Here is a 22,829-nt window from a genome sequence, read left to right on the forward strand (position 1 = left end):
GCACTGTTCATGTCTATTGATAGCAAGGGGCACAAGAGATGACAAAATTCTTGATCAGCATAACACAATGTGGGTATGATAGCCAAATTGTCACAATGTGAATTTGCATTATTTTAGGATTCACTCAAAGTTCAGAGTCACCAATGTGGAACTCTGGTACATAGTGATAGCGAATGACAGTTGATACAGTGGTATGGAGTACACAATACACTTTATTTCATAGAAAATTGATTCATACAAGGATACATGACATAACACACTTGAGTCACAGAGTAAACTGAACTGCTTCAACCATCAGAGATAAGACTGAGAATCATTTTCTCTGGCTAGTGATGCTAATGATCTCAGAAACAAACTAGCATTTATAATTATATGAAACTGTAGTCTTCTTAGCTACAGCTGAATGATGAGGATGCTTTACTGCTGTCGTTTGACCGCCAGTGTCAGGAAAATAGTTTATTGTTAGGCTCACATTCATTTCAAAGAAAACAGCTGGATTTAGAAAATTTATTTCTAATTACTGTTGCATTACGGCCTTCTACTCTTGTTAGGAACGTGACTATGGAGATGTCAAGAACTCTAGATGTCCTCTTTCAGTACTATTAGAGACAAAATCAAGACATACAATGTGTTGGCAATTAGTTTTACTATTTTGTGGATGTAAATATTCCTAGCAGGGGCATGTACATGGTTAGAAGTACCATTTTGTACATTTCCAAGTCTAGTACTGAAGTACATCATTGAAAGAGTGAACTATTTAGGTCTAGGGCCTGATACTTTATTCCACTTCAAGCGTGTACAGCCAATCTCCCTTTCATACAATAATACGATATTAATTTTTATCCATTCAGTAGTGTTGCTCAATTTCAAATGATGTTGTGTTACACATAACACATCTGTAAAAATAGCTACTGATTGTTCAGTTTCTGGCAGTGATGCAATAAAATTGACTCTCTTATTTAAAATGATTCCTACATTTAGAAGAAATACTTTTATTTTTAACTTTCACATTGTCCAAGCAGCAGTTTTCGTTTCTCCACTAAAATTCCCTGCCCACCTCACACATACTGTACTATGTTCCATAGATGATATATCTGAAGAGTTTGATTTGCATTTATTTAAAGTATGGTATATTAACAGAAAGAGGACTAAGTAAAATTATTCAAATGCTACTGGCACTGAATAGTCTAATTCCAGATCTGTTCTGACAAAATAATCAGATTTAGAAATCCTATAATATATATGTTTCATTGATCACATATCTTTCACCAAATAACTTGGACTTACTGTCAAAATGGACTAATGAGAAAACTGTCACAATTTGCTGCATGTAAAACACTGTGGTACAACTGAGTTGAAGGAAGATATTTGTATTTTTGTTTTTGTTCTAACATCTCAAAACATTGATTTTATTATACAAAGTGTACTACATCATACTAGGTGATTCCTGGTGATGTAGTTCTCTGAAAAAGAAAGAAGAAATAACAGAAACTAGTCTCAAATACTCACCGTGGCTACAAAATCTGCACAGTTTCCAAGGCGTGCAATCAAGTCAATGCAAGTGTCTGAACATTGTTCTTCTTCTTCAGACAATAAGCCTTCATTGCTGACAGGAAGTAATGATGGAACAGGAGGATCTCGACAAATCTGCAGAAGGTTTGAAAGGTGCGGCATCCCAACTTCGCCTTTACTGGTTATTTGGTTCTGCAACCTCCACAACAGTTGTGAGTACATTTGTCTTCCATCATACAGAAGTGCAGAACCACACTCTTGTAGGCACTGCTGCAGCAATTCTAGCTCCACATCCCATGTTTCTGGGTTAGATTCTTCCAAAGCAAAATCTTCCAGCACCTGTGACCACAAAACAGCTACTTGAAAGGAAATATTTTTGGAGACTGGTTTTACTCTGAACCTGAGGACAAATGCTCTATTACTGAGCTTACTGTCATTCATGACAAATACTACTACTTAGATATATAATATTTCTTTAAGGTGAAGTAGTGCTATTTTTGGGAGTTACCGTCAAATGGGGTGATTTCAGACACGGGGGCAAATTCGGACAGTATGGCTTATTTGCTCTTTGCCATTGCATAGAAACAAAGAGTTGCTTATTTTAACATCCGTGTGCCAGTTATTTTAAGCGAGAGATTACATTTATCGCTTTCTACAACTTTTATTTTGTATCAATTGTTTCCCTATGTGAATAATTGATGAACAGTCTCAGTGTTAAATATCCATGCATCATCATAAAGTGGAAACTTTCTATTGTTGCGCCGAGTGGGAAGTTATTGTAAGCATAATTGTCGACACACCCAGTAGCTAACAGCATTGAGACAATTTCTGTACAATTTTGTCGAGTTTCTCATGCAAGGTTATAAAATAATGGCAGTTTTTGTAAAACTGTGTACTGTATGGGTGATTTCAGACAATGCCATGAACGTATAAGAGCAGGAGAGGTGCTACAGTACGGTGTAATTATGACCCAGAACTTTTAGATAATGCTGTTCGTGATATTCAGAGTGGTAAATTATCATACAGAAAAGCATGTGATTTGTATGGTATACCTAAATCAACCCTACAAAATAAAATGCAGGAAACACATCCGAAAAAAATGGGAGGACAGCCGGTGCTAAATGAAGAACAAGAAGAAGAAATGTTGAAGCAAGGCATCTTGAGGGCTGCACATTGGGGATTTCCCTTCACTAAATTGGATATTAGTTATTTAGTTAAAGGCTACCTTAATAAATCTGGCCAAAAAGAGAAGAAATTTCGTAATAATTTGCCAGGAGAAGAATGGGCACATTTATTCCTCAAACAACAGTCAGAAGATCTTTCTGTTCGCTTAAGCGAAAATATTAAATGAGCTTCTGCTGAAGTGAACAAAGAGACTGTTAAGATGTTTTTCTCCAATATCAAGGCAAAGCTGGAAAATCTCCCACCTAGCAACATGATCAACTACGATGAAACCAACATGTCAGATGATCCAGGCAAGCAGCAGATTAATTACGAAACGAGGGAGTAAGCATGCTAGAAAAGTGATTGACTCATCAAAATCTAGTGTCTCAATAATGATGGCAGCTAGTGTTAATGGTAAACTGCTTCCTCCATATGTCCTTTACAAATCAGAGCATTTGTGGGACACGTGGCAAGAAGGTGGACCACAAGGAACCCATTTCAATAGGAACCAAAAGTGGATGATTTGTATTTGAAGACTGGTTCTTGACAATCGCTTTGCCCTATTTGAAGAGTCAAAATGGGCCAACTGTCATGATTGGAGACAACTTATCCAGTCACATGTCTTTACGTATTATTGAAGAATGTGAGCGGAACAGTATTTCATTCCTTCTTCTTCCCCCCAATAGCATGCACCTCCTCCAACCGCTTGATGTAAGCTTCTTCAAGCCAATGAAAGCAGCTTGGCGAACTGTGTTGACTGACTGGAAGAAACACACTCGTGGGACCATTTCCAGGGATGCCTTCCCATCTCTTCTGAAGCAGACACTGACTAAGATTTCAGCAAACTCCAAGGAAAACATAAAGGGTGGATTTCGCACCACGGGCCTAATCCCTTTTGATTCAGGCCATGTCTTACGAAAATTGCCTGATAATAAGGGTAGCCAGCAAAGCAGCACAGACGCATGGTCTTCCATTTTTGAAGAAATGCTCAAAGAAATTCATTATCCTCCAAATAAGCTTGGTAGCTCCCAACGCCGCCAAAATCTAGACGTTCAACCTGAAAAATCAATCACTGGCCGAGATTTTCAAGGAAACGAAAACAGTGCTGAAAAAAGTGACAGTGCTTCTAGCAGTAGTGAAAGTGAAAACGACACATCATCCAATAAAGTTTTACTGCTGAAAGAACAGGCTTTTCTTGTTGCAGAGCACAAATATAAACGTGGAAACAAGGAGCAAACAAGGAAGTATGTTGGAGTGGCCACAAATGTTGGTGCTACAGAAGTAAGTGTGAAATTCTTGCACCCACACGAGAACAGTAAAAACATATTTGTGTTTCCTTATGTCCCCGATGAAGACACAATACCAAAATTGCAAATTTCGAGAATACTTCCGACACCAGTTGAGAAGAGAGGAATGTTCATTTTTCAAGAAAATGAGCTTTAGACTCAAAGACAATCATTTATTTAAAGTGTTTGCAGCTTAATTTAGAATGATGAGCGAGAAAAATTGTTTTGACCTTTTAGTTAAATTACTTTGTTTGTTTCTGTCTGTTTCTAATATTTCAGTTAAGAGCTCTAAAAAAATTTTATTTAAATTCTTGCAAAATAAAAACTTATCTGTAATATATAAAATTCATTATATCATCCTATATCACTTACTCGTAACAAAGGGCTACCTTAAAATGTGTAAAATGTCACCAAAATCAAATAAAAAGCATGTATAATTTAAGAAAAGGCAGTAACTGTCCGAATTCTCCCTCTATATACTGTAACTTCAGACAGAGATTTAAAAAACACGTGTCCAAAATCACCCCAATCCATGGGGTGACTTCAGACACTTTATTTAACAGCCTCAGATAAATATACCTACACATACACTTTCTGGCTCTGGGATATTTTATTCATTACATGTATACCTTCCACTTCCAAAACAATCAATTTAATCTAACAATATATATGAAAGATACAATCAAAATAACAACAGAACCATCAGAAATCACCCCGTTTGACGGTACTGGTTTTTGTTAGAGAAATTTTATGAGGAGAAGATGGGCAGAAGTGCACCCTGTATCCAGTAATGTCGCCATCAGAGTCTAGCAATTGTTCTGTGCTTGAATGACACCATGTGAATAATCTGATGGTATTTTCAAATATTCCATTAGTTATCCTTTCACTATGAACACTATGACTATTTTTTGTTTCTTTGCTTGTTTCTAGAAAATGCTGAGAATTTGCATCTTGTGGTAGAGCAAGAGGAAGATAATTAACTGATATATTAAACAACAAATCATTTACGAGGTGCATTCAAGTTCTAAGGCCTCCGATTTTTTTTCTAATTAACTACTCACCCGAAATCGATGAAACTGGCGTTACTTCTCGACGTAATCGCCCTGCAGACGTACACATTTTTCACAACACTGACGCCATGATTCCATGGCAGCGGCGAAGGCTTCTTTAGGAGTCTGTTTTGATCACTGGAAAATCGTTGAGGCAATAGCAGCACAGCTGGTGAATGTGCGGCGACGGAGAGTGTCTTTCATTGTTGGAAAAAGCCAAAAGTCACTAGGAGCCAGGTCAGGTGAGTAGCGAGCACGAGGAATCACTTCAAAGTTGTTATGACGAAGAAACTGTTGCGTAACGTTAGCTCGATGTGCGGGTGCGTTGTCTTGGTGAAACAGCACACGCGCAGCCCTTCCCGGACGTTTTTGTTGCAGTGCAGGAAGGAATTTGTTCTTCAAAACATTTTCGTAGGATGCACCTGTTACCGTAGTGCCCTTTGGAACGCAATGGGTAAGGATTATGCCCTCGCTGTCCCAGAACATGGACACCATCATTTTTTCAGCACTGGCGGTTACCCGAAATTTTTTTGGTGGCGGTGAATCTGTGTGCTTCCATTGAGCTGACTGGCGCTTTGTTTCTGGATTGAAAAATGGCATCCACGTCTCATCCATTGTCACAAGTGACGAAAAGAAAGTCCCATTCATGCTGTCGTTGCGCGTCAACATTGCTTGGCAACATGCCACATGGGCAGCCATGTGGTCATCCGTCAGCATTTGTGGCACCCACCTGGATGACACTTTTCGCATTTTCAGGTCGTCATGCAGGATTGTGTGCACAGAACCCACAGAAATGCCAACTCTGGAGGTGATCTGTTCAACAGTCATTCGGCGATCCCCCAAATCAAGTCTCTCCACTTTCTCGATCATGTCGTCAGACTGGCTTGTGCGAGCCTGAGGTTGTTTCGGTTTGTTGTCACACGATGTTCTGCCTTCATTAAACTGTCGCACCCACGAACACAATTTTGACACATCCATAACTCCATCACCACATGTCTCCTTCAACAGTCGATGAATTTCAATTGGTTTCAAACCACGGAAATTCAGAAAACGAATGATTGCACGCTGTTCAAGTAAGTAAAACGTCGCCATTTTAAGTATTTAAAACAGTTCTCATTCTCGCCGCTGGCGGTAAAATTCCATCTGCCGTATGGTGCTGCCATCTCTGAGACGTATTGACAATGAACGCGGCCTCATTTTAAAACAATGCGCATGTTTCTATCTCTTTCCAGTCCGGAGAAAAAAAATCGGAGGCCTTAGAACTTGAATGCACCTCGTACCATGTGTGACTGATTCAAATTCTGAATGTCTATCATTATGAGATGAAAATTAGTCAACATAGTCTCATTATGTTGGTACTGTGAACAGCTGAAAACTAGGGAAACTACAGCCATTATATTTCCTGAGGACATGCAGTTCTGCTGCATGGCTTACTGATGATTGCACTCTCTGTGATAAAATATTCCAGAAGCAAAATACTCCTCCATTCATATCTCTGGGCAGAAATAATTCAGGAGAATGTTATCATTAGTTAAAACAAAACTACCATTCTGTGGGTTAGAGTGTGGACTGTTAAACCATTCCTTTATAAATGACATTGTGGTCACATATACACTGCAAAATTATTTATTTGCACAAGCCACTATTGAAATTTTGACCATGTGGCCATTATCAAGTGCAAGTAATTGTGTTTCAGTGTAGGCCTATGTACAACTCAAAGGAATAACGTAAGGCCATAGAAATCCTTGAAAAACACACACAATATTAAATTTCAACAAAAAAGGAGTTGGCACAAGTTACACGAGTAGTGATTTGATGTGACTCATATAAAAAATGTTAACAATGCTAAAATTAAAGACTTTAAGGATGTGATGATGTGCAGGTGTGTCAGATGATTTTTATATTTTGACATACGACAAAGCACAATTATCTCTACTTGATAATGACAAAACAACAAAAATTGCAACATTGGGTTGTACAAATCAGTAATTTTACAGTTAAAAGGTGACAACAATGTGATTTACACAATTTTACCTGACTGTGAACGCCAGCTACATGATGTTTTTTAGATCCCTTCATTGGGGAAATAGATTAGAAAATTTGAAAACAGAGATGGATAGCATTTTAAAATGTTTTATTTTTTTTTTTTTTTTTTTTTTTTTGGGGAGGGGGGGGGGGGGCCATAGCCTCAGTGTGTTCTGAGAATGAAAACATAATCCAAGTAGGCTGTAATCTGTGTACAGATTACAGTCTACTTTGACCATGTTTAAATTCTCTAAAGTGATGGAAGTGAACAGTGTAGTGAATGCATTGTCATTGCCAACATATATAGTCAACATTCACCACAGTAGTACATCTTTATATTTTTGCTAGATCTGCAGAGGATGAAGAGATTGAAAGACTGTATGGTGAGATAAAAAATTATTCAGATAGTTACAAAAGATGAAAATTTACTTGTGATGGAGACTGGAATGTCACAGTAAGACAAGGAAGAGAAGGGAAAATAGCACAACTTGGGCAGGGGGAAAGGAGTAAAAGGAGAAGCCACCTGACACAAATTTGCAGAGACCACAATTCAATTATTGACAATAAGTGGTTTAAGAACCATGAAAGTGGGCTATGTATGTCAAAGAGGCCTGAAGACACATGGAGGTTACAACGGCTAACATAATGGTACGGCAGATTTCAAATCAAATTCTAAACTGCAAAATATTCATACGGGCAACTGTGCTCTATGACCTAATTATGAATTACAGATTAAATCTAAAGAAATTTCAAAAAGGTAAGGAGATGGAACCTGGATAAATTGAAAGAACCAGAGGTTGTTGAGAGATTTAAAGGGTGCATTAGGCAAGAATTTTGACTGAATTGGGGGAAATTAATATAAGACAAATGGGTAGCTTTGAAAGACAAAGTAATGAAGGGAGAAGAGGATCAAATGAGCAATAACACAATGCTTCATAGAAATCCACAGATAACACAGAATATTGCCCAATGAGGAAAGGAGAAAGTATAAAAATTGAGCAAATGAAACAGGCAAAAGGGAATACAGATATTTAAACAAGTGAGATTGAGGGCAAGTGCAAAATGGCAAAGCAGAAATGGCTAGAGACAAAATGCAAGCTAGAAGCATACATGATTATATGAAAGATGGACGCCACCTACAGAATAATTAAGGAGACCTGTGGAGAAAAGAGAAGCATCTGTTTGAAATGTTAAGACCTCAGATGGCAAGCCAGTACTAAGCAAAGAAGGGAAGGATTAAGGTTGGAAGTTATATACCAGGTGGTTATAATTAAACTTTCCTGTTTGAGACATTATAACAGGGAAACTAATTACCTTACGAGTTCCGAACTTGGTAGCATTAATGCCCAGAGTATGAAGTGCATGATTTCCATGTATCACAGCGCCATCATCTAGTTCCAACTATGGCCACCAGGTGCCGTGATCACTTATCGTAATTCATAGTCTCACACATCTCACCAGTTGCACCGCGCATGTTAATGTGTCAACATGAGCTTGGATGAAAGGAGCCGGGCATTATTGGTAAAACTCTATTATCAAAACAACTATAATGCTGCTGCTGCACTTCGAGAATATTGCCAGCTGAAAGGATTACAGAAGGGTCCTCTTTCTCCACCTGCTATGCGGAGCATGTTGAAGGAGTTCAAATCAACTGGAGAACTGGGTGTCGCTTTGGGAAGAGGCTGATGACTGATTGTGCCACAGGTGGTTGATGAAATCGCTGTTGCTATGACAGACAATGCTGCATGGAATTCCCGATTGTCAGGCAGTGTGCATGCTGTGTCACAACAGTTGAACATCCCATGGTCCACTGAACAGAATGTGCTTAGAACAATTCTCAAATGTTATCTGTACAAGATCCATATTGTAGAGCAGCTTGCACTACAGGATGCACAATGACATGTTGACTTCACTCTCCACTTTCTCGCAAGGATTGAAATTAATAAGGGCTGGCCCTGGACTATCCTATGGACAGGGTGGCCCTCAAGGACGAAAGACTGCAGTGTGATTGGCCAACATTACTGTGATATGCTTTGCCAGCATGTCATACCCACCCTACAGGAGAGAGACACATTGAACTCAACAGTTTTCATGCAAGATGGGGCCCTACCGCACATCGCTCATGAAGTTCACCTGCTTCTCCAAAACACATTTGGAAATGATTGAATTATCAGCTGATAGTTTCCAAATACTTGGCCAGCACAATCACTCCCTGTGATTTCTGGTTGTGGGGCTACCTGAAGGGCAGGGTTTACCAGGGGAACATTCACACATGTGCTGATCTGAAGTGTAGCATGTCAGGAGGGGTAGCCAGCATACATACGGACATGCTTCGTTCTGCTGTGCAGAATGCAATCCTGCACTTTCAGACTCTTCTGAACACTGATGGGCATCATATTGAGCCCCTTTTGTAGCTGTAATGGTACTGGTATGTAGTGGTATGATGTACCATAGCAGTACATTAAAAGTATTTCATTGAACTGATTCTGCATTATTTCTCTTCCTCATGTCCTTGACATTAATGCTATGAAGTTTGGAACAAATACTGTAATTAGTTTCTGTGTTATAATGTGTTAAATAGGGAAAGTTTAATTTTAACTTCCTGGTATATAAAAAGACTATACAAAGCAGAAATATCAAAACAATATTATGGAGATATAAATGGAAATAGATGATGAAGAGATGAGTGGTGTCATAATGAGAAAAGAATTTGATAGAGCACTGAAAGAGCTAAGTTGAAACATGGCATTTAGACTAGATGTCATTCTTTCAGAATTATGAGATTACTGGGAGAGCCAGCCATTCCATCTCATACCCAAGATATATGGGACAGGAGAAATACCATCAGATTTTAAGAAGAATGTAATGATTCCAATTGCAAAAAAGGCAGGTACTAACAAATGTGCATATTACTGAATCATTAGTTTAATAAATCATATCCACAAAATTCAGACATGAATTATTTACGAAAGAACGAAAAAAATTGATAATAGCCAACATCAGGGAAGATTAGGCTAGGTTCCAGAGAAATTTACAAACACACGAGGAAATACTGACACTATCACTTATTTCGGATGATATACTGAAGGAAGACAAACGTATGTTTATACAGTTTGTAGATTTAGAGAAAGCTTTTGACAGAAATTTGGAAAGCAAACTGAAATTCAGCAAGAGGAAATTAAAGCTTTGATGTTTGCCTGTGCCATTGTTCTCATAAAGCATTTCAACATATGTACTGGTTTTATGTAAAATTATGATAAAATTTTTGTGAAAGTTCATGTTGTTGACACAATGTGGAATTCTTGGTCTCACAATGACAACTCTTGGATTCCTGTATAGCACAGAAATCACATACATTTCAAGCAAAACTTTTTATGGTGAATGAGGAGAAACTGCTTGATATCTGGATTATTTCATAACAAGTATTTCTTACGACAAAAGTCTAGCTTCTCTGTTCTTGCAATATACAATTTTAATTATATTCAAAATATGTTCCTACCTGATGAGCGTCAGAACCACACAGTTTGTCATAAAGCCATTTATCATTTAATAAGAATTCTTCCTTTATGGAACCTTTCACTTTGTACAGCTGATATGGTAATTCCTCCAACTTCCGATCATTATAGCTGTGAAAATGGAAAAAATGACAAAGTGAGGAATAAATAATTAAATTTGGAAATGTTTACATATAACAGTCACCAAATCTTAATGGAATATTATGCTGTTTGCCCTTATATGTAGAAATAAACTACTTTCAACTTGGGTGCTTTGTTGAATTTCTCTCATCACTAGCACTCATACAACCTCAGCTTTGAATTTTTTAATGTCTTAGTTTTATTCCTGAAAGTGTCCTTTTCTTCTCTTACTTGGAAACATTTATCTCCTCTGCTCTCCCTCTTCTCCAATATTACACTTGTTTTCTTTATTATAGTTTCACGTACAATGGAATGCACTGGAAAATTAATATTGTTATTACTATTATTACATTATTAACATTACTTTATGATCTCTCAACCTCAATTATGATTTTGATTGAATGTTGTTTCTAGTCTGTTCCCCATGTCAAACCATCAAATTCCTGAAACTTTAGTCTGTAAAAATGACAACGCATGAACGTGTGTTCAGTGTAGGCCGCCTTTAGAATCTGAAGATGGTCACTGTATGGCAGAAACCGATTATGACTGTGTCATAAATGTGATTGCATCTATAAACAAATAAAACACTTTTTACAAAATAATCAATCACACACTCCATAGACAAAATCTCGTTTTTTTCCAAAACTTTAGTCTGTGTTTATTGTGAAATTCTGTCATACAGCTCACTATTAAAATGTCCAGCATTTGAGTCTTGTAAACTGAAATAGTTTTGTCAGCACAGGTGTGCGATTATTTTAACTTTGGCTTGCAGTTGGAATAACAGAAAATGAGGTTTGTTTGCAATGGATATTAACAATTTGTTTTAATATTAATCCTCTTGGTGTTAATGAACATATGTTGTCATATGAATTAGCTGAATTCGGTTAATTTTCTAAGAGTATTTTTTGTGATTATATCTTGTATTACTTGTGTGCATTTACTATGGATGACTAATACAATGTAAAAACAGATTAAAAAGTCAATGAGTAGCAAAAGACCATTTGCACAGATATATTTAATCTTGTTCAATCTATTTATTTGATTCTAAGATATATTATTATTTTATATTACTTGTGAACACAGATGTGGGTAGGCTAAATAACCCATAAAAATTGACATTTTGGTTCAACTACTGAAGATGTGCTCTGACGATCAAAGATAACAATATATGTGATGGAGCCGAACGAACATGGAATGTAGGCTAGGTGGCAAAATGACAGGTGAGTAGCAGCGACATGACATTTTGAGTGGCATCACTTAAGGTTATAATACTTTTGTGTTAATGGAGTCCATTCACTGAAAGGTAGAAGCAATGAGTCACCAACAGGCACAGACACAAAAATAGAAAATTTGCTAGCTTTCTGAATAATCCTTTTTTGGGATAGAGTAAAGCACACAAACACACATACACACACCCATGCCCCTACGTGGTGCTGGCTGGATGAAAACTGCCAGTACTGCATTTCAGCAGGTGGACTATGTTGTGGTGTGGTTTGTGTCAGATGGGGTGGGTGAAATGTGAAGACATGCACAAGGCAGGGAGATGGAGTGTGAGTGGGTGGCTAGCAGCTCAGAGGGAGGCAGCACATTTGCCATCTAGGAATGTGGGTGGGAGGGGTGGCTGTTCTTGGCAACAGTTTGGTGATGGCCATTCAACCTAGTGGGCAGCTGGTTGGTAGTCATTCCAGCATAAACAACTGTGCAGTGTTTGCGGCAGAGCTGGTATAGAAGAAGGCTTCTTTCACAGGTGGCCCAGCCTCTGATGGGGTAGGATAACCCTGTAACAGACTGGAGTAGGGTGTGCTGGGTGGGTGGATTGGTTAGGTCTTGCACGTGCATCTTCACAGGGATGTGATCCCTGTGGCAAGGGTTGTGTAAGTTGGGTGAGTGATGGAACACCACTTTAGGAGGAGTGGGAAAATCTTAGGTAGGATGTCTCTTGGGAAAGATAGTTATTGTTGCTGTAGGTATGTCCTCCATAGGTAGCTAGACTGTGTGAGTGGGATTTTCTTGCATGAAAAGGATGGCAACTGTCAAAATGCAGGTGGTGAGATGGTGGTTAATGGGTTTAATGTGGAAAGAGATGCAGATGGAGCCATTGGAGAGGCAGAGGCCAATCTCAAAGAACATAGCATGTCGGTTGAGAAGAACTAGGTAAAGTAGACAGAAAAGATGATGTTAATAATGTGAAGAAATGAGGACAGGGTGTCTTGTCTCTTTAGTCCAGATCATGGAGATATCATCAGTGCACCTGGAACAGACAATGGGGTGGGAGTTTAGGAAAGTTTCCTCTAGATGGCCCATGGCCCACAAACAGGATGGTGCAGGAGGGAGCCATTCAGATGCCCATGGCTGTGCCATGGCATAGGGCATAATACCTTCCTACACTGACCTATTTATGTGGCATCTAGAGGTAACCTTCCTAGTCTCCCAAAACTCCTAACCCCTAGTCTGATTTAGGTTCACTGATAATATCTTCATGATCTGGACTCAGGGCCAAGGCACCTTATTCTCACTCCATCACAACCTCAACACCTTCTCTCCCATTCGCTTTATCTGGTCTTCAACCAATATGTGATCCCCTGACACCAAACTTCACCTCTCTGATGGCTCCACTCACACCTTTGTCCAGGTTAAACCCACTAACCACCACCTCACCACCTGAATTTTGACACCTCCATCCCTTTCACAGCAAAAAATCCCTCTCATACAGTCTGGCCACCTGTGGCTGATGTCCCTGCAGTGATGAGAACTATCTTGACCAGTATGCTGAAGGTCTCATAAAGGCTTTCACAGACAGACACTACCCCCCAAACCTAGTCCACAAACAAATTTCCTGTGCCATATCCTCATGTATGCCCAATTGTCCCACCACCACCAGCACAAGTCAGCTACAAAGGAGTGCCCCCCCCCCCCCCCTGCACACACACACACACACAATAACCATATCCAACATTAGAGCTCTGATTATCCCTCATCGTGCCTTGACGTGAGAGGCATCATACCCAAGAACCTTCCTACCCTTCCTAAAGTGGTGTCCCATCACCAAACCATCCTACACAACATCCTAGTCCACCCCTATGACATTAGCAACCCTTGCCACAGGGATCATATCCCATGTTGGAATGACTACCAACAAGCTGTTCACTAGGTTGAATAGGCATACGAAACTGTTGCCAAGAACAAAGTTGACCTCCTGGTGGCAAAATATGCATAGCATGCTCAATTTCAGTGGCTGCTTCACAACCTGGGGCATCTGGATCCTTCCCTCCACCACCAGCTTCTCTCAACTATGCACATGGGCATTATCCTTACAAGACATTCTCCTCTCATGCTTTGGTGATCCATTGTCCCCACCTCTCTCCCAACAATATTCCCATCCTCTGTCCAGTCAGCCGCACGTAATTCACATCCATTCAGTGTGAACCACACCCCACCAGCTCTGACAACTGTGCCTAACCCTCCTGCACTTCCAGTCAACAAACCGGCTGCCTTCCTCTGAGCTGCTAGTGACCCACCCCACTCCCTCTCCCGGCCTCATGCATGTCTGCCACTCTACCCATTCCAAGCAAGGTAACCTACACCACATATTCCGCCTGCAGAAATGCAGTAGTGGCAGTGTTCATCTGAATGAACATGAACGGTGGACAAAAGACTGATAGTGATGATGTAAATATTTCTGAGGTAAACTATTTATTATTAACGTTTGCTAAGAAACTGTTGTATGGGACAGAATACACATACAACAAAAATGCTAAACTTTCATGGCAGTGCACCTTCACAGTCAGGTGACCACACTATCTGAAAGTTTAGCACTGTTTTCAGTCTTATATATGTGCGCACTGATCACTCAATGCCTCAACTATGAGCTTATTGAAGGTTGTCATTTGAGATAAGGTGTACTGACTCAGACAAACACAGAGGTAGGGATGAAGAGAAGAAGGCATGGACTCTGTACATGCACTATGAAAAGTCTCTGGATATCTGCAAAGTATGAGAAGCATGTAGAAAAATTTCTCAGTGTACTGAATAGCAATGGTGAAGTGCTGTGAGAATTGCTTCAGAGTTTATTTATTTATTTATTTTGATTCAATACAATGAAATAAGATTGCCAATATGGTTAGTAGGAAGTGTTTTTAATTTATAGTTTCTCCAAGGCTGCCAAGAAAAGGAAAGCAACATGCTGAGAAAAATTATACTTTTCAAGGTTTTTCTCTTTCAGTGGATGAAGGAATATGGTAAAAGCCCCAAATTTTTTCCTTGGCTTGAATATTACTGTTTAAATATTTTTTATTTATTTGTAAATAATTCATCACAGAGATTTGGCCATGTTGTTGAGATTAAATAACGGCATTAGTGAAGAGGATTTCAACTTTACTCTGCATTTTTTTTCTTTTTAATAATGCTACCAACTTCTGAAATCTTGATTTGAAAAAGTTTTCACAGATGAGAAACATGTAACAGTTGCTACCACAGGAAATTAATTTATTTGCTTTTATTAAATTTCATTTTATTTTTAATTCTGACCATACTGTTGTTTAAACAATATTGGAAGCTTTTGCTTTCCCATCTCTTAAAAGTGCTATAGAGACGAAGGAGCTTATGTATTTGCTGAATTGCATATATGTTGAGGGGGTGGGGGGGGGGAGAGTAAAAGAAAAAAACAGATCAAACTGTGAAAAAAATTATCAAATATAACTTGACTGTCAGGTGATTACAGGGTTATAAATACAAAATCAAATAGGGGTAATGCAGGAGTAGGTTTAATAATGAATAAAAAAATAGGAGTGCGGGTTAGCTACTACAAACAGCATAGTGAACGCATTATTGTGGCCAAGATACACACAAAGCCCATGCCTACTACAGTAGTACAAGTTTATATGCCAACTAGCTCTGCAGATGATGAAGAAATAGATGAAATGTATGACGAGATAAAAGAAATTATTCAGGTAGTGAAGGGAGACGAAAATTTAATAGTCATGGGTGACTGGAATTCGTCAGTAGGAAATGGGAGAGAAGGAAACATAGTAGGTGAATATGGATTGGGGGGAAGGAATGAAAGAGGAAGCCGCCTTGTAGAATTTTGCACAGAGCATAACTTAATCATAGCTAACACTTGGTTCAAGAATCATGAAAGGAGGCTGTATACATGGAAGAAGCCTGGAGATACTGACAGGTTTCAGATAGATTATATAATGGTAAGACAGAGATTTAGGAACCAGGTTTTAAATTGTAAGACATTTCCTGGGGCGGATGTGGATTCTGACCACAATCTATTGGTTATGAACTGCAGATTGAAACTGAAGAAACTGCAAAAAGGTGGGAATTTAAGGAGATGGGACCTGGATAAACTGAAAGAACCAGAGGTTGTACAGAGTTTCAGGGAGAGCATAAGGGAACAATTGACAGGAATAGGGGAAAGAAATACAGTAGAAGAAGAATGGGTAGCTCTGAGGGATGAAGTGGTGAAGGCAGCAGACGAGCAAGTAGGTAAAAAGACGAGGGCTAATAGAAATCCTTGGGTAACAGAAGAAATATTGAATTTAATTGATGAAAGGAGAAAATATAAAAATGCAGTAAATGAAGCAGGCAAAAAGGAATACAAACGTCTCAATAATGAAATCGACAGGAAGTGCAAAATGGCTAAGCAGGGATGGCTAGAGGACAAATGTAAGGATGTAGAGGCCTGTCTCACTAGGGGTAAGATAGATACTGCCTACAGGAAAATTAAAGAGACCTTTGGAGAGAAGAGAACCACTTGTATGAATATCAAGAGCTCAGATGGCAACCCAGTTCTAAGCAAAGAAGGGAAGGCAGAAAGGTGGAAGGAGTATATAGAGGGTTTATACAAGGGCGATGTACTTGAGGACAATATTATGGAAATGGAAGAGGATGTAGATGAAGACGAAATGGGAGATAAGATACTGCGTGAAGAGTTTGACAGCGCACTGAAAGACCTGAGTCGAAACAAGGCCCCGGGAGTAGACAACATTCCATTAGAACTACTGATGGCCTCGGGAGAGCCAGTCATGACAAAACTCTACCATCTGGTGAGCACGATGTATGAGACAGGCGAAATACCCTCAGACTTCAAGAAGAATATAATAATTCCAATCCCAAAGAAAGCAGGTGTTGACAGATGTGAAAATTACCGAACTATCAGTTTAATAAGTCACAGCTGCAAAATACTAACGCGAATTCTTTACAGACGAGTGGAAAAACTGGTAGAAGCCGACCTCGGGGAAGATCAGTTTGGATTCCGTAGAAATGTTGGAACACGTGAGGCAATACTGACCTTACGACTTATCTTGGAACAAAGATTAAGAAAAGGCAAACCTACGTTTCTAGCATTTGTAGACTTAGAGAAAGCTTTTGACAATGTTGACTGGAATACTCTCTTTCAAATTCTAAAGGTGGCAGGGGTAAAATACAGGGAGCGAAAGGCTATTTACAATTTGTACAGAAACCAGATGGCAGTTATAAGAGTCGAGGGGCATGAAAGGGAAGCAGTGGTTGGGAAGGGAGTGAGACAGGGTTGTAGCCTCTCCCCGATGTTATTCAATCTGTATATTGAGCAAGCAGTAAAGGAAACAAAAGAAAAATTCGGAGTAGGTATTAAAATTCATGGAGAAGAAGTAAAAACTTTGAGGTTCGCCGATGACATTGTAATTCTGTCAGAGACAGCAAAGGACTTGGAAGAGCAGTTGAACGGAATGGACAGTGTCTTGAAACGAGGATATAAGATGAACATCAACAAAAGCAAAACGAGGATAATGGAATGTAGTCAAATTAAGTCGGGTGATGCTGAGGGAATTAGATTAGGAAATGAGACACTTAAAGTAGTAAAGGAGTTTTGCTATTTAGGGAGTAAAATAACCGATGATGGTCGAAGTAGAGAGGATATAAAATGTAGACTGGCAATGGCAAGGAAAGCGTTTCTCAAGAAGAGAAATTTGTTAACATCGAGTATAGATTTAGGTGTCAGGAAGTCGTTTCTGAAAGTATTTGTATGGAGTGTAGCCATGTATGGAAGTGAGACATGGACGATAACTAGTTTGGATAAGAAGAGAATAGAAGCTTTCGAAATGTGGTGCTACAGAAGAATGCTGAAGATAAGGTGGGTAGATCACGTAACTAATGAGGAGGTATTGGATAGGATTGGGGAGAAGAGAAGTTTGTGGCACAACTTGACAAGAAGAAGGGATCGGTTGGTAGGACATGTTTTGAGGCATCAAGGGATAACAAATTTAGCATTAGAGGGCAGCGTGGAGGGTAAAAATCGTAGAGGGAGACCAAGAGATGAATACACTAAGCAGATTCAGAAGGATGTAGGTTGCAGTAGGTACTGGGAGATGAAGAAGCTTGCACAGGATAGAGTAGCATGGAGAGCTGCATCAAACCAGTCTCAGGACTGAAGACCACAACAACAACAACAACTTGACTGTACTAACTGAGTAACTGTCAAGAAAAATGAATAACTATAATTTGAAGGCAGATGTAATCAGAGTAGATAAGCAGTGAATAAAACAGGTTAAGTGAGGACCATTTTTATAGAACAGAGTGAAGTGTACAGGGAAATTAATAAGAATGAAAGCTTTTGATTAATGTAGGATAGCTATGTAGCAAAAAATGATTTCCCACAAGATGATGGCATTAAGGAAGTTACTGAATTTAAACAAGCTGGTAAGTCAAGAATTAGAAATGCAGAATAAGTAGGGGTGGGGAAAAATTGTTTTATTTTATGACCAATTTAGGTGTTACTTGTTTACCAGTTTTGGTGTTACTTTTGTGCAACAGAGCATACAAAAAATGGCTTGAAGGTAGGACACAAATACAAATACAAAAACCACCAAATATGGTGCTTTAAAAGACTGAAATTTTTCACAACAAAAGTCTTGTATAAGTATTCTTTGACTTCTTGTTGCATCAATTTAGGGACAAACTTCAAGATTTCAATGATTACCACTGTCACTTTTGTCAGCTGTGTCTGAATGTCTTGGTGGCTGCTGCTATGGTGGTCTTGTATAGCCCATGGACAACCTTTGATTGGTCAGCAATTAAATCATGCTGCCATAGATGGTCTCAATGCACATGTAGGATAGCTATGTAGCAAAAAATGATTTCCCACAAGATGATGGCATTAAGGAAGTTACTGAATTTAAACAAGCTGGTAAGTCAAGAATTAGAAATGCAGAATAAGTAGGGGTGGGGAAAAATTGTTTTATTTTATGACCAATTTAGGTGTTACTTGTTTACCAGTTTTGGTGTTACTTTTGTGCAACAGAGCATACAAAAAATGGCTTGAAGGTAGGACACAAATACAAATACAAAAACCACCAAATATGGTGCTTTAAAAGACTGAAATTTTTCACAACAAAAGTCTTGTATAAGTATTCTTTGACTTCTTGTTGCATCAATTTAGGGACAAACTTCAAGATTTCAATGATTACCACTGTCACTTTTGTCAGCTGTGTCTGAATGTCTTGGTGGCTGCTGCTATGGTGGTCTTGTATAGCCCATGGACAACCTATGATTGGTCAGCAATTAAATCATGCTGCCATAGATGGTCTCAATGCACATTGTCGTGGCACTCCTATTGGAGCAGTGGCACCACCAGTGCAGCTGCTGACCAATGTAGAAGTTGACACCATCTACACAGGTGGTGGCACTGTTCCTATAGGAGTGCCACCAGCAAACATTCTGATACCAAAAAAACCAAAAGTCAATTTCAATATTCAATAACTATCAGTTACAAATATTAGTAAATGGACATCCTCAGATTTATAACACTTTTTTATGGGAAAATGTCAAATTTTATAACATGTTGTAAAAACTGGTTATATTTTCTGCAGTGTCAGTTTTGTGAAGTTTTCCTGTCCCTAAGAATAATAAATTCATGACAAGCAGTTAGATACATTTGAGTAAATGGGGACAAAGAATATGACAATGTTTACAATAATTAAGTTAGGGAAAAGAGAACACTGAGTAGGTCTTAATATAAGAGTTGTGAGGTTCCCATCTCATCCCTCCAAAACCTAAGTACTTCTCATATTAACAGCTGTATTTATGTCATGAGTTAGTGGAGAATTAAAATGAGGTAGGCTTCTTGAGGCAGGATATTCTGTTCTTCAAAATATGTTTAAAATCTGCATATAGAAATATTAATACTGATTATACATTTTAAATTATGGGAACCACAAAATACCTGGGACAAGAACCTCTATGGGCCAATGGGTCCCAAACAAAAACAGGAAAGATAATAAGGCAAAATCTTTCAAAAGGAAAAGGAAGAGACACAAAGAAAGGGAGGAGGGAGAAACCTCAGTTGAACTGAAGCAAAATAGTTCCTGAAAAACACATCAAAATTTTTATTGTTGATTTGGTACAGTTTAAGAGGAAGCAAGGTAAAATAAATCAAGATGATTAGCTGTTTGGAGCTGTGAGGGTGAATACCAAGTCATATCCGTGTAGCTCAGATGGCAAGAACATTGCCTGTAGAAATTAAGGGCATGAATTTGAGTCACGGTCGAGCACAGTTTTCATCTGCCAAGAAGATTCTAAAGAGCACACACTCTGCTGCAGAGTAAAAGCCTCATTCTGGAGATAAAAAAACAAACAATTTAAAGTGAAAGATTTGGAGAGAAGAAAATTTATTCAATATTACATGACTCAAGCTCATGAGAGATCTGGGGTGTTAAGTTGTGGTGCAAATTAAACACAATTTTGTTTTGCTAATTCGAGGTTAATTTATTTAAAAGGTGTGAAAATGCTGTTGGTAAATTATGGGATTTTTTTATCACTGTCACTAACATGAACTAAGGGGCAGACTGTAGAAAACATATCATACCCATAGAGCATAATAAGGGAAGAGTATTCACTGGATATTAGACAGTTGAGTGACTGTGTGTATAGACAATTCCATATGACACTGACTAAAGAGAAGGTTACTGAGATGTGAATGTTATTTATGCAGTAAAAGATAAAATTATCTATATTTGTGTAAAGGGAAACATGGTATAAATTTTGCTTACAAGAGTCACTTACAGACAAAATGTGAGAGGGAACTTTTATGCCAGAAATACTTCCTGTTAGCTGAAGGTCTCTTTGTCAAGTGGGACTTCTACATTAAAGTTTAAAATTAACCATTTTCACTACAAGCAGGAAAAGGAATGAAAATTCTGGACAAAGGCATTTCTGAAATAAATTATGAGTTTCTGTCATTTTATCTGTAATACAAACTAGAGCATCCCCTCTACTCCAAAGTCAAAGCCAGTCATTAAAGTGGCACAGTAGCACATTACATGTTTGAGAGTTGTAAGTAACAGAATATGATAATTTAAATATACAAAAAATCATTCAGCTTTTCACTGGCAACACTCAGAAACTCACAACTTGTTTTTAGAATGGAAACTCCATATAAAATATCTCACATGCAATGTAAGACAAATTTATATGCTAACTATAAAACTTTTTTATTTTCTTTACAAGCATTAAATATTTTACTCTTAGATGACTTACCATCCATCACTATTATTAGGTTGTGTTAAAAGATGTGCAACCAGTTGTGGATTTTCCTTCTCTGACCAAATGCCCTATTGAAAAAAAAGAATTTTAATAAAATAGACAAAAATTCTAATACCATTTCTTGTTATTTATAAAAGGAAAATATAAGAGCAAAAATGAATGACAAAATTAATAACTATATTCAATTCATGGGACATATTTTATTAATATTTCTGGAAAGGACCTTCTTCTTTGGCTCTTAAGTTTTTCTCAGATTGTAAAACCAGATCTGTCTTACAAAACAATTTGAACTCACAAATGTGTGAAAAAGAATTTAAATCCTCATCTGATTTCCCAAAATTAATTATAGAAAATGTTGTCTGGGTTCCTCTGAGAGGGGGCAAAAAACCACAGTCAATTTCTCTCCCCTGCCTGAGCTTGTGCCCTGTCTCTAGTATCATAAAAAAGTGACTGACACAAAAATCAAGAAAATAATGCTTCACAATTAGGCAGTCACCATCTCTCTTTTTTTCCAGAACTTGGATGCTTTGGGTAATTCATCAGTTCAGCTCCACCATAGTATACTGATTGTTCTTTTATTGGGATTATTACATTGACTTATTTCTATAGTAAATGAATAAATTACCTGGTAATACTGGACTAGTGTCTCATGAGCCCACTTTCTCCTATGTGAATACCGTTTTGCGGCTGTCTGCAGAAGCATCTCATCATTCCACTGAGCAGTGCTGCAGTCTGCTGTAGCTGACCACCGCAAGAAAGGTCCCATGTACTTGTTGAGCCTAGCCCAGAACAGACAGGCTGGAGCCCATGGAACTGCAATTGTATATAATAAATATCAGAGATAGTTATTAGATTTTGTTCTGTTTATTTTTATCTACTTTATTTGGAAGATGACCTACTCCTCTGTGAAAGATTGTTGATCTAATTAAAATTTCTGTAACAGCAGGTAATGTAAGGTTTTTAACTGCAATATTATAATCCAGGATTCACATTAATTTGAAAGAACTAATAACATTTTTTTTTCAGTTGTAATTTTCTAGCTAGTGACTTAATTATAAATCAGAGCTGAAAAAATGTATTCATTATTGGAAACATGAAAATGTATTTGAATTGTCCTGTCCAATATCTGATGTGCTCTACTGTACATGTAAGATTTACTGGATCAAATAAATACAGTAAAATATACTGCAGAAACTTCAAGAAAGAACTAAAGGGCACAACATAAAGCATATGCACGATGTAGTTGCTATAACAAGACACATGTATTTTATTTTATGACACCAACCGAAGACATAGGTATAGAACACAGCAGAGAGATTAACATAAACATTTCACTTCAACACTTCCCCTAAATGTTTATCTTGCTAAATGCAGTACTTAACACATTCCAATTAATGATCTTAAATATTTAAGCTGGACATGTGGCAATGGTTTGGTGAGAATATCTGCAGCTTGCTGATTACCTGGTACATGCTCAATGGCTAGCTGGCCTTCTTGAATCTTCTTACAGATGTAGTGCATGCGAACATTAACATACTTTGACCTCTTGTGAAATTCAGGATTTTTGGCCAGTTTAATAGCACTTGCATTATCAATTATAAGAACAGGAACACTCTCCAGTCGTGAAATTTCTT

The 22,829-nt window shown here is 38.2% G+C and overlaps 1 protein-coding gene across 1 annotated transcript in view; it reads right to left on the minus strand.

Moving 5' to 3' along the window:
- LOC126194745 (NACHT domain- and WD repeat-containing protein 1) overlaps positions 1-22,829 on the minus strand; it is a 633,295-nt gene that overhangs the window by 48,576 nt on the left and 561,890 nt on the right. Inside the window, exons 18-21 of the mRNA XM_049933012.1 lie at positions 21,821-22,008; positions 21,190-21,263; positions 10,536-10,662; positions 1,510-1,851 (exon numbers count right to left, since the gene is read on the minus strand). Of these exons, the coding sequence (XP_049788969.1) occupies positions 1,510-1,851; positions 10,536-10,662; positions 21,190-21,263; positions 21,821-22,008 (731 nt within the window). The remainder of the gene's footprint in view (positions 1-1,509; positions 1,852-10,535; positions 10,663-21,189; positions 21,264-21,820; positions 22,009-22,829) is intronic.

This window comes from Schistocerca nitens, chromosome 7 (genome assembly GCF_023898315.1).
Source record: "Schistocerca nitens isolate TAMUIC-IGC-003100 chromosome 7, iqSchNite1.1, whole genome shotgun sequence".
Classification (NCBI taxonomy): domain Eukaryota; kingdom Metazoa; phylum Arthropoda; class Insecta; order Orthoptera; family Acrididae; genus Schistocerca; species Schistocerca nitens.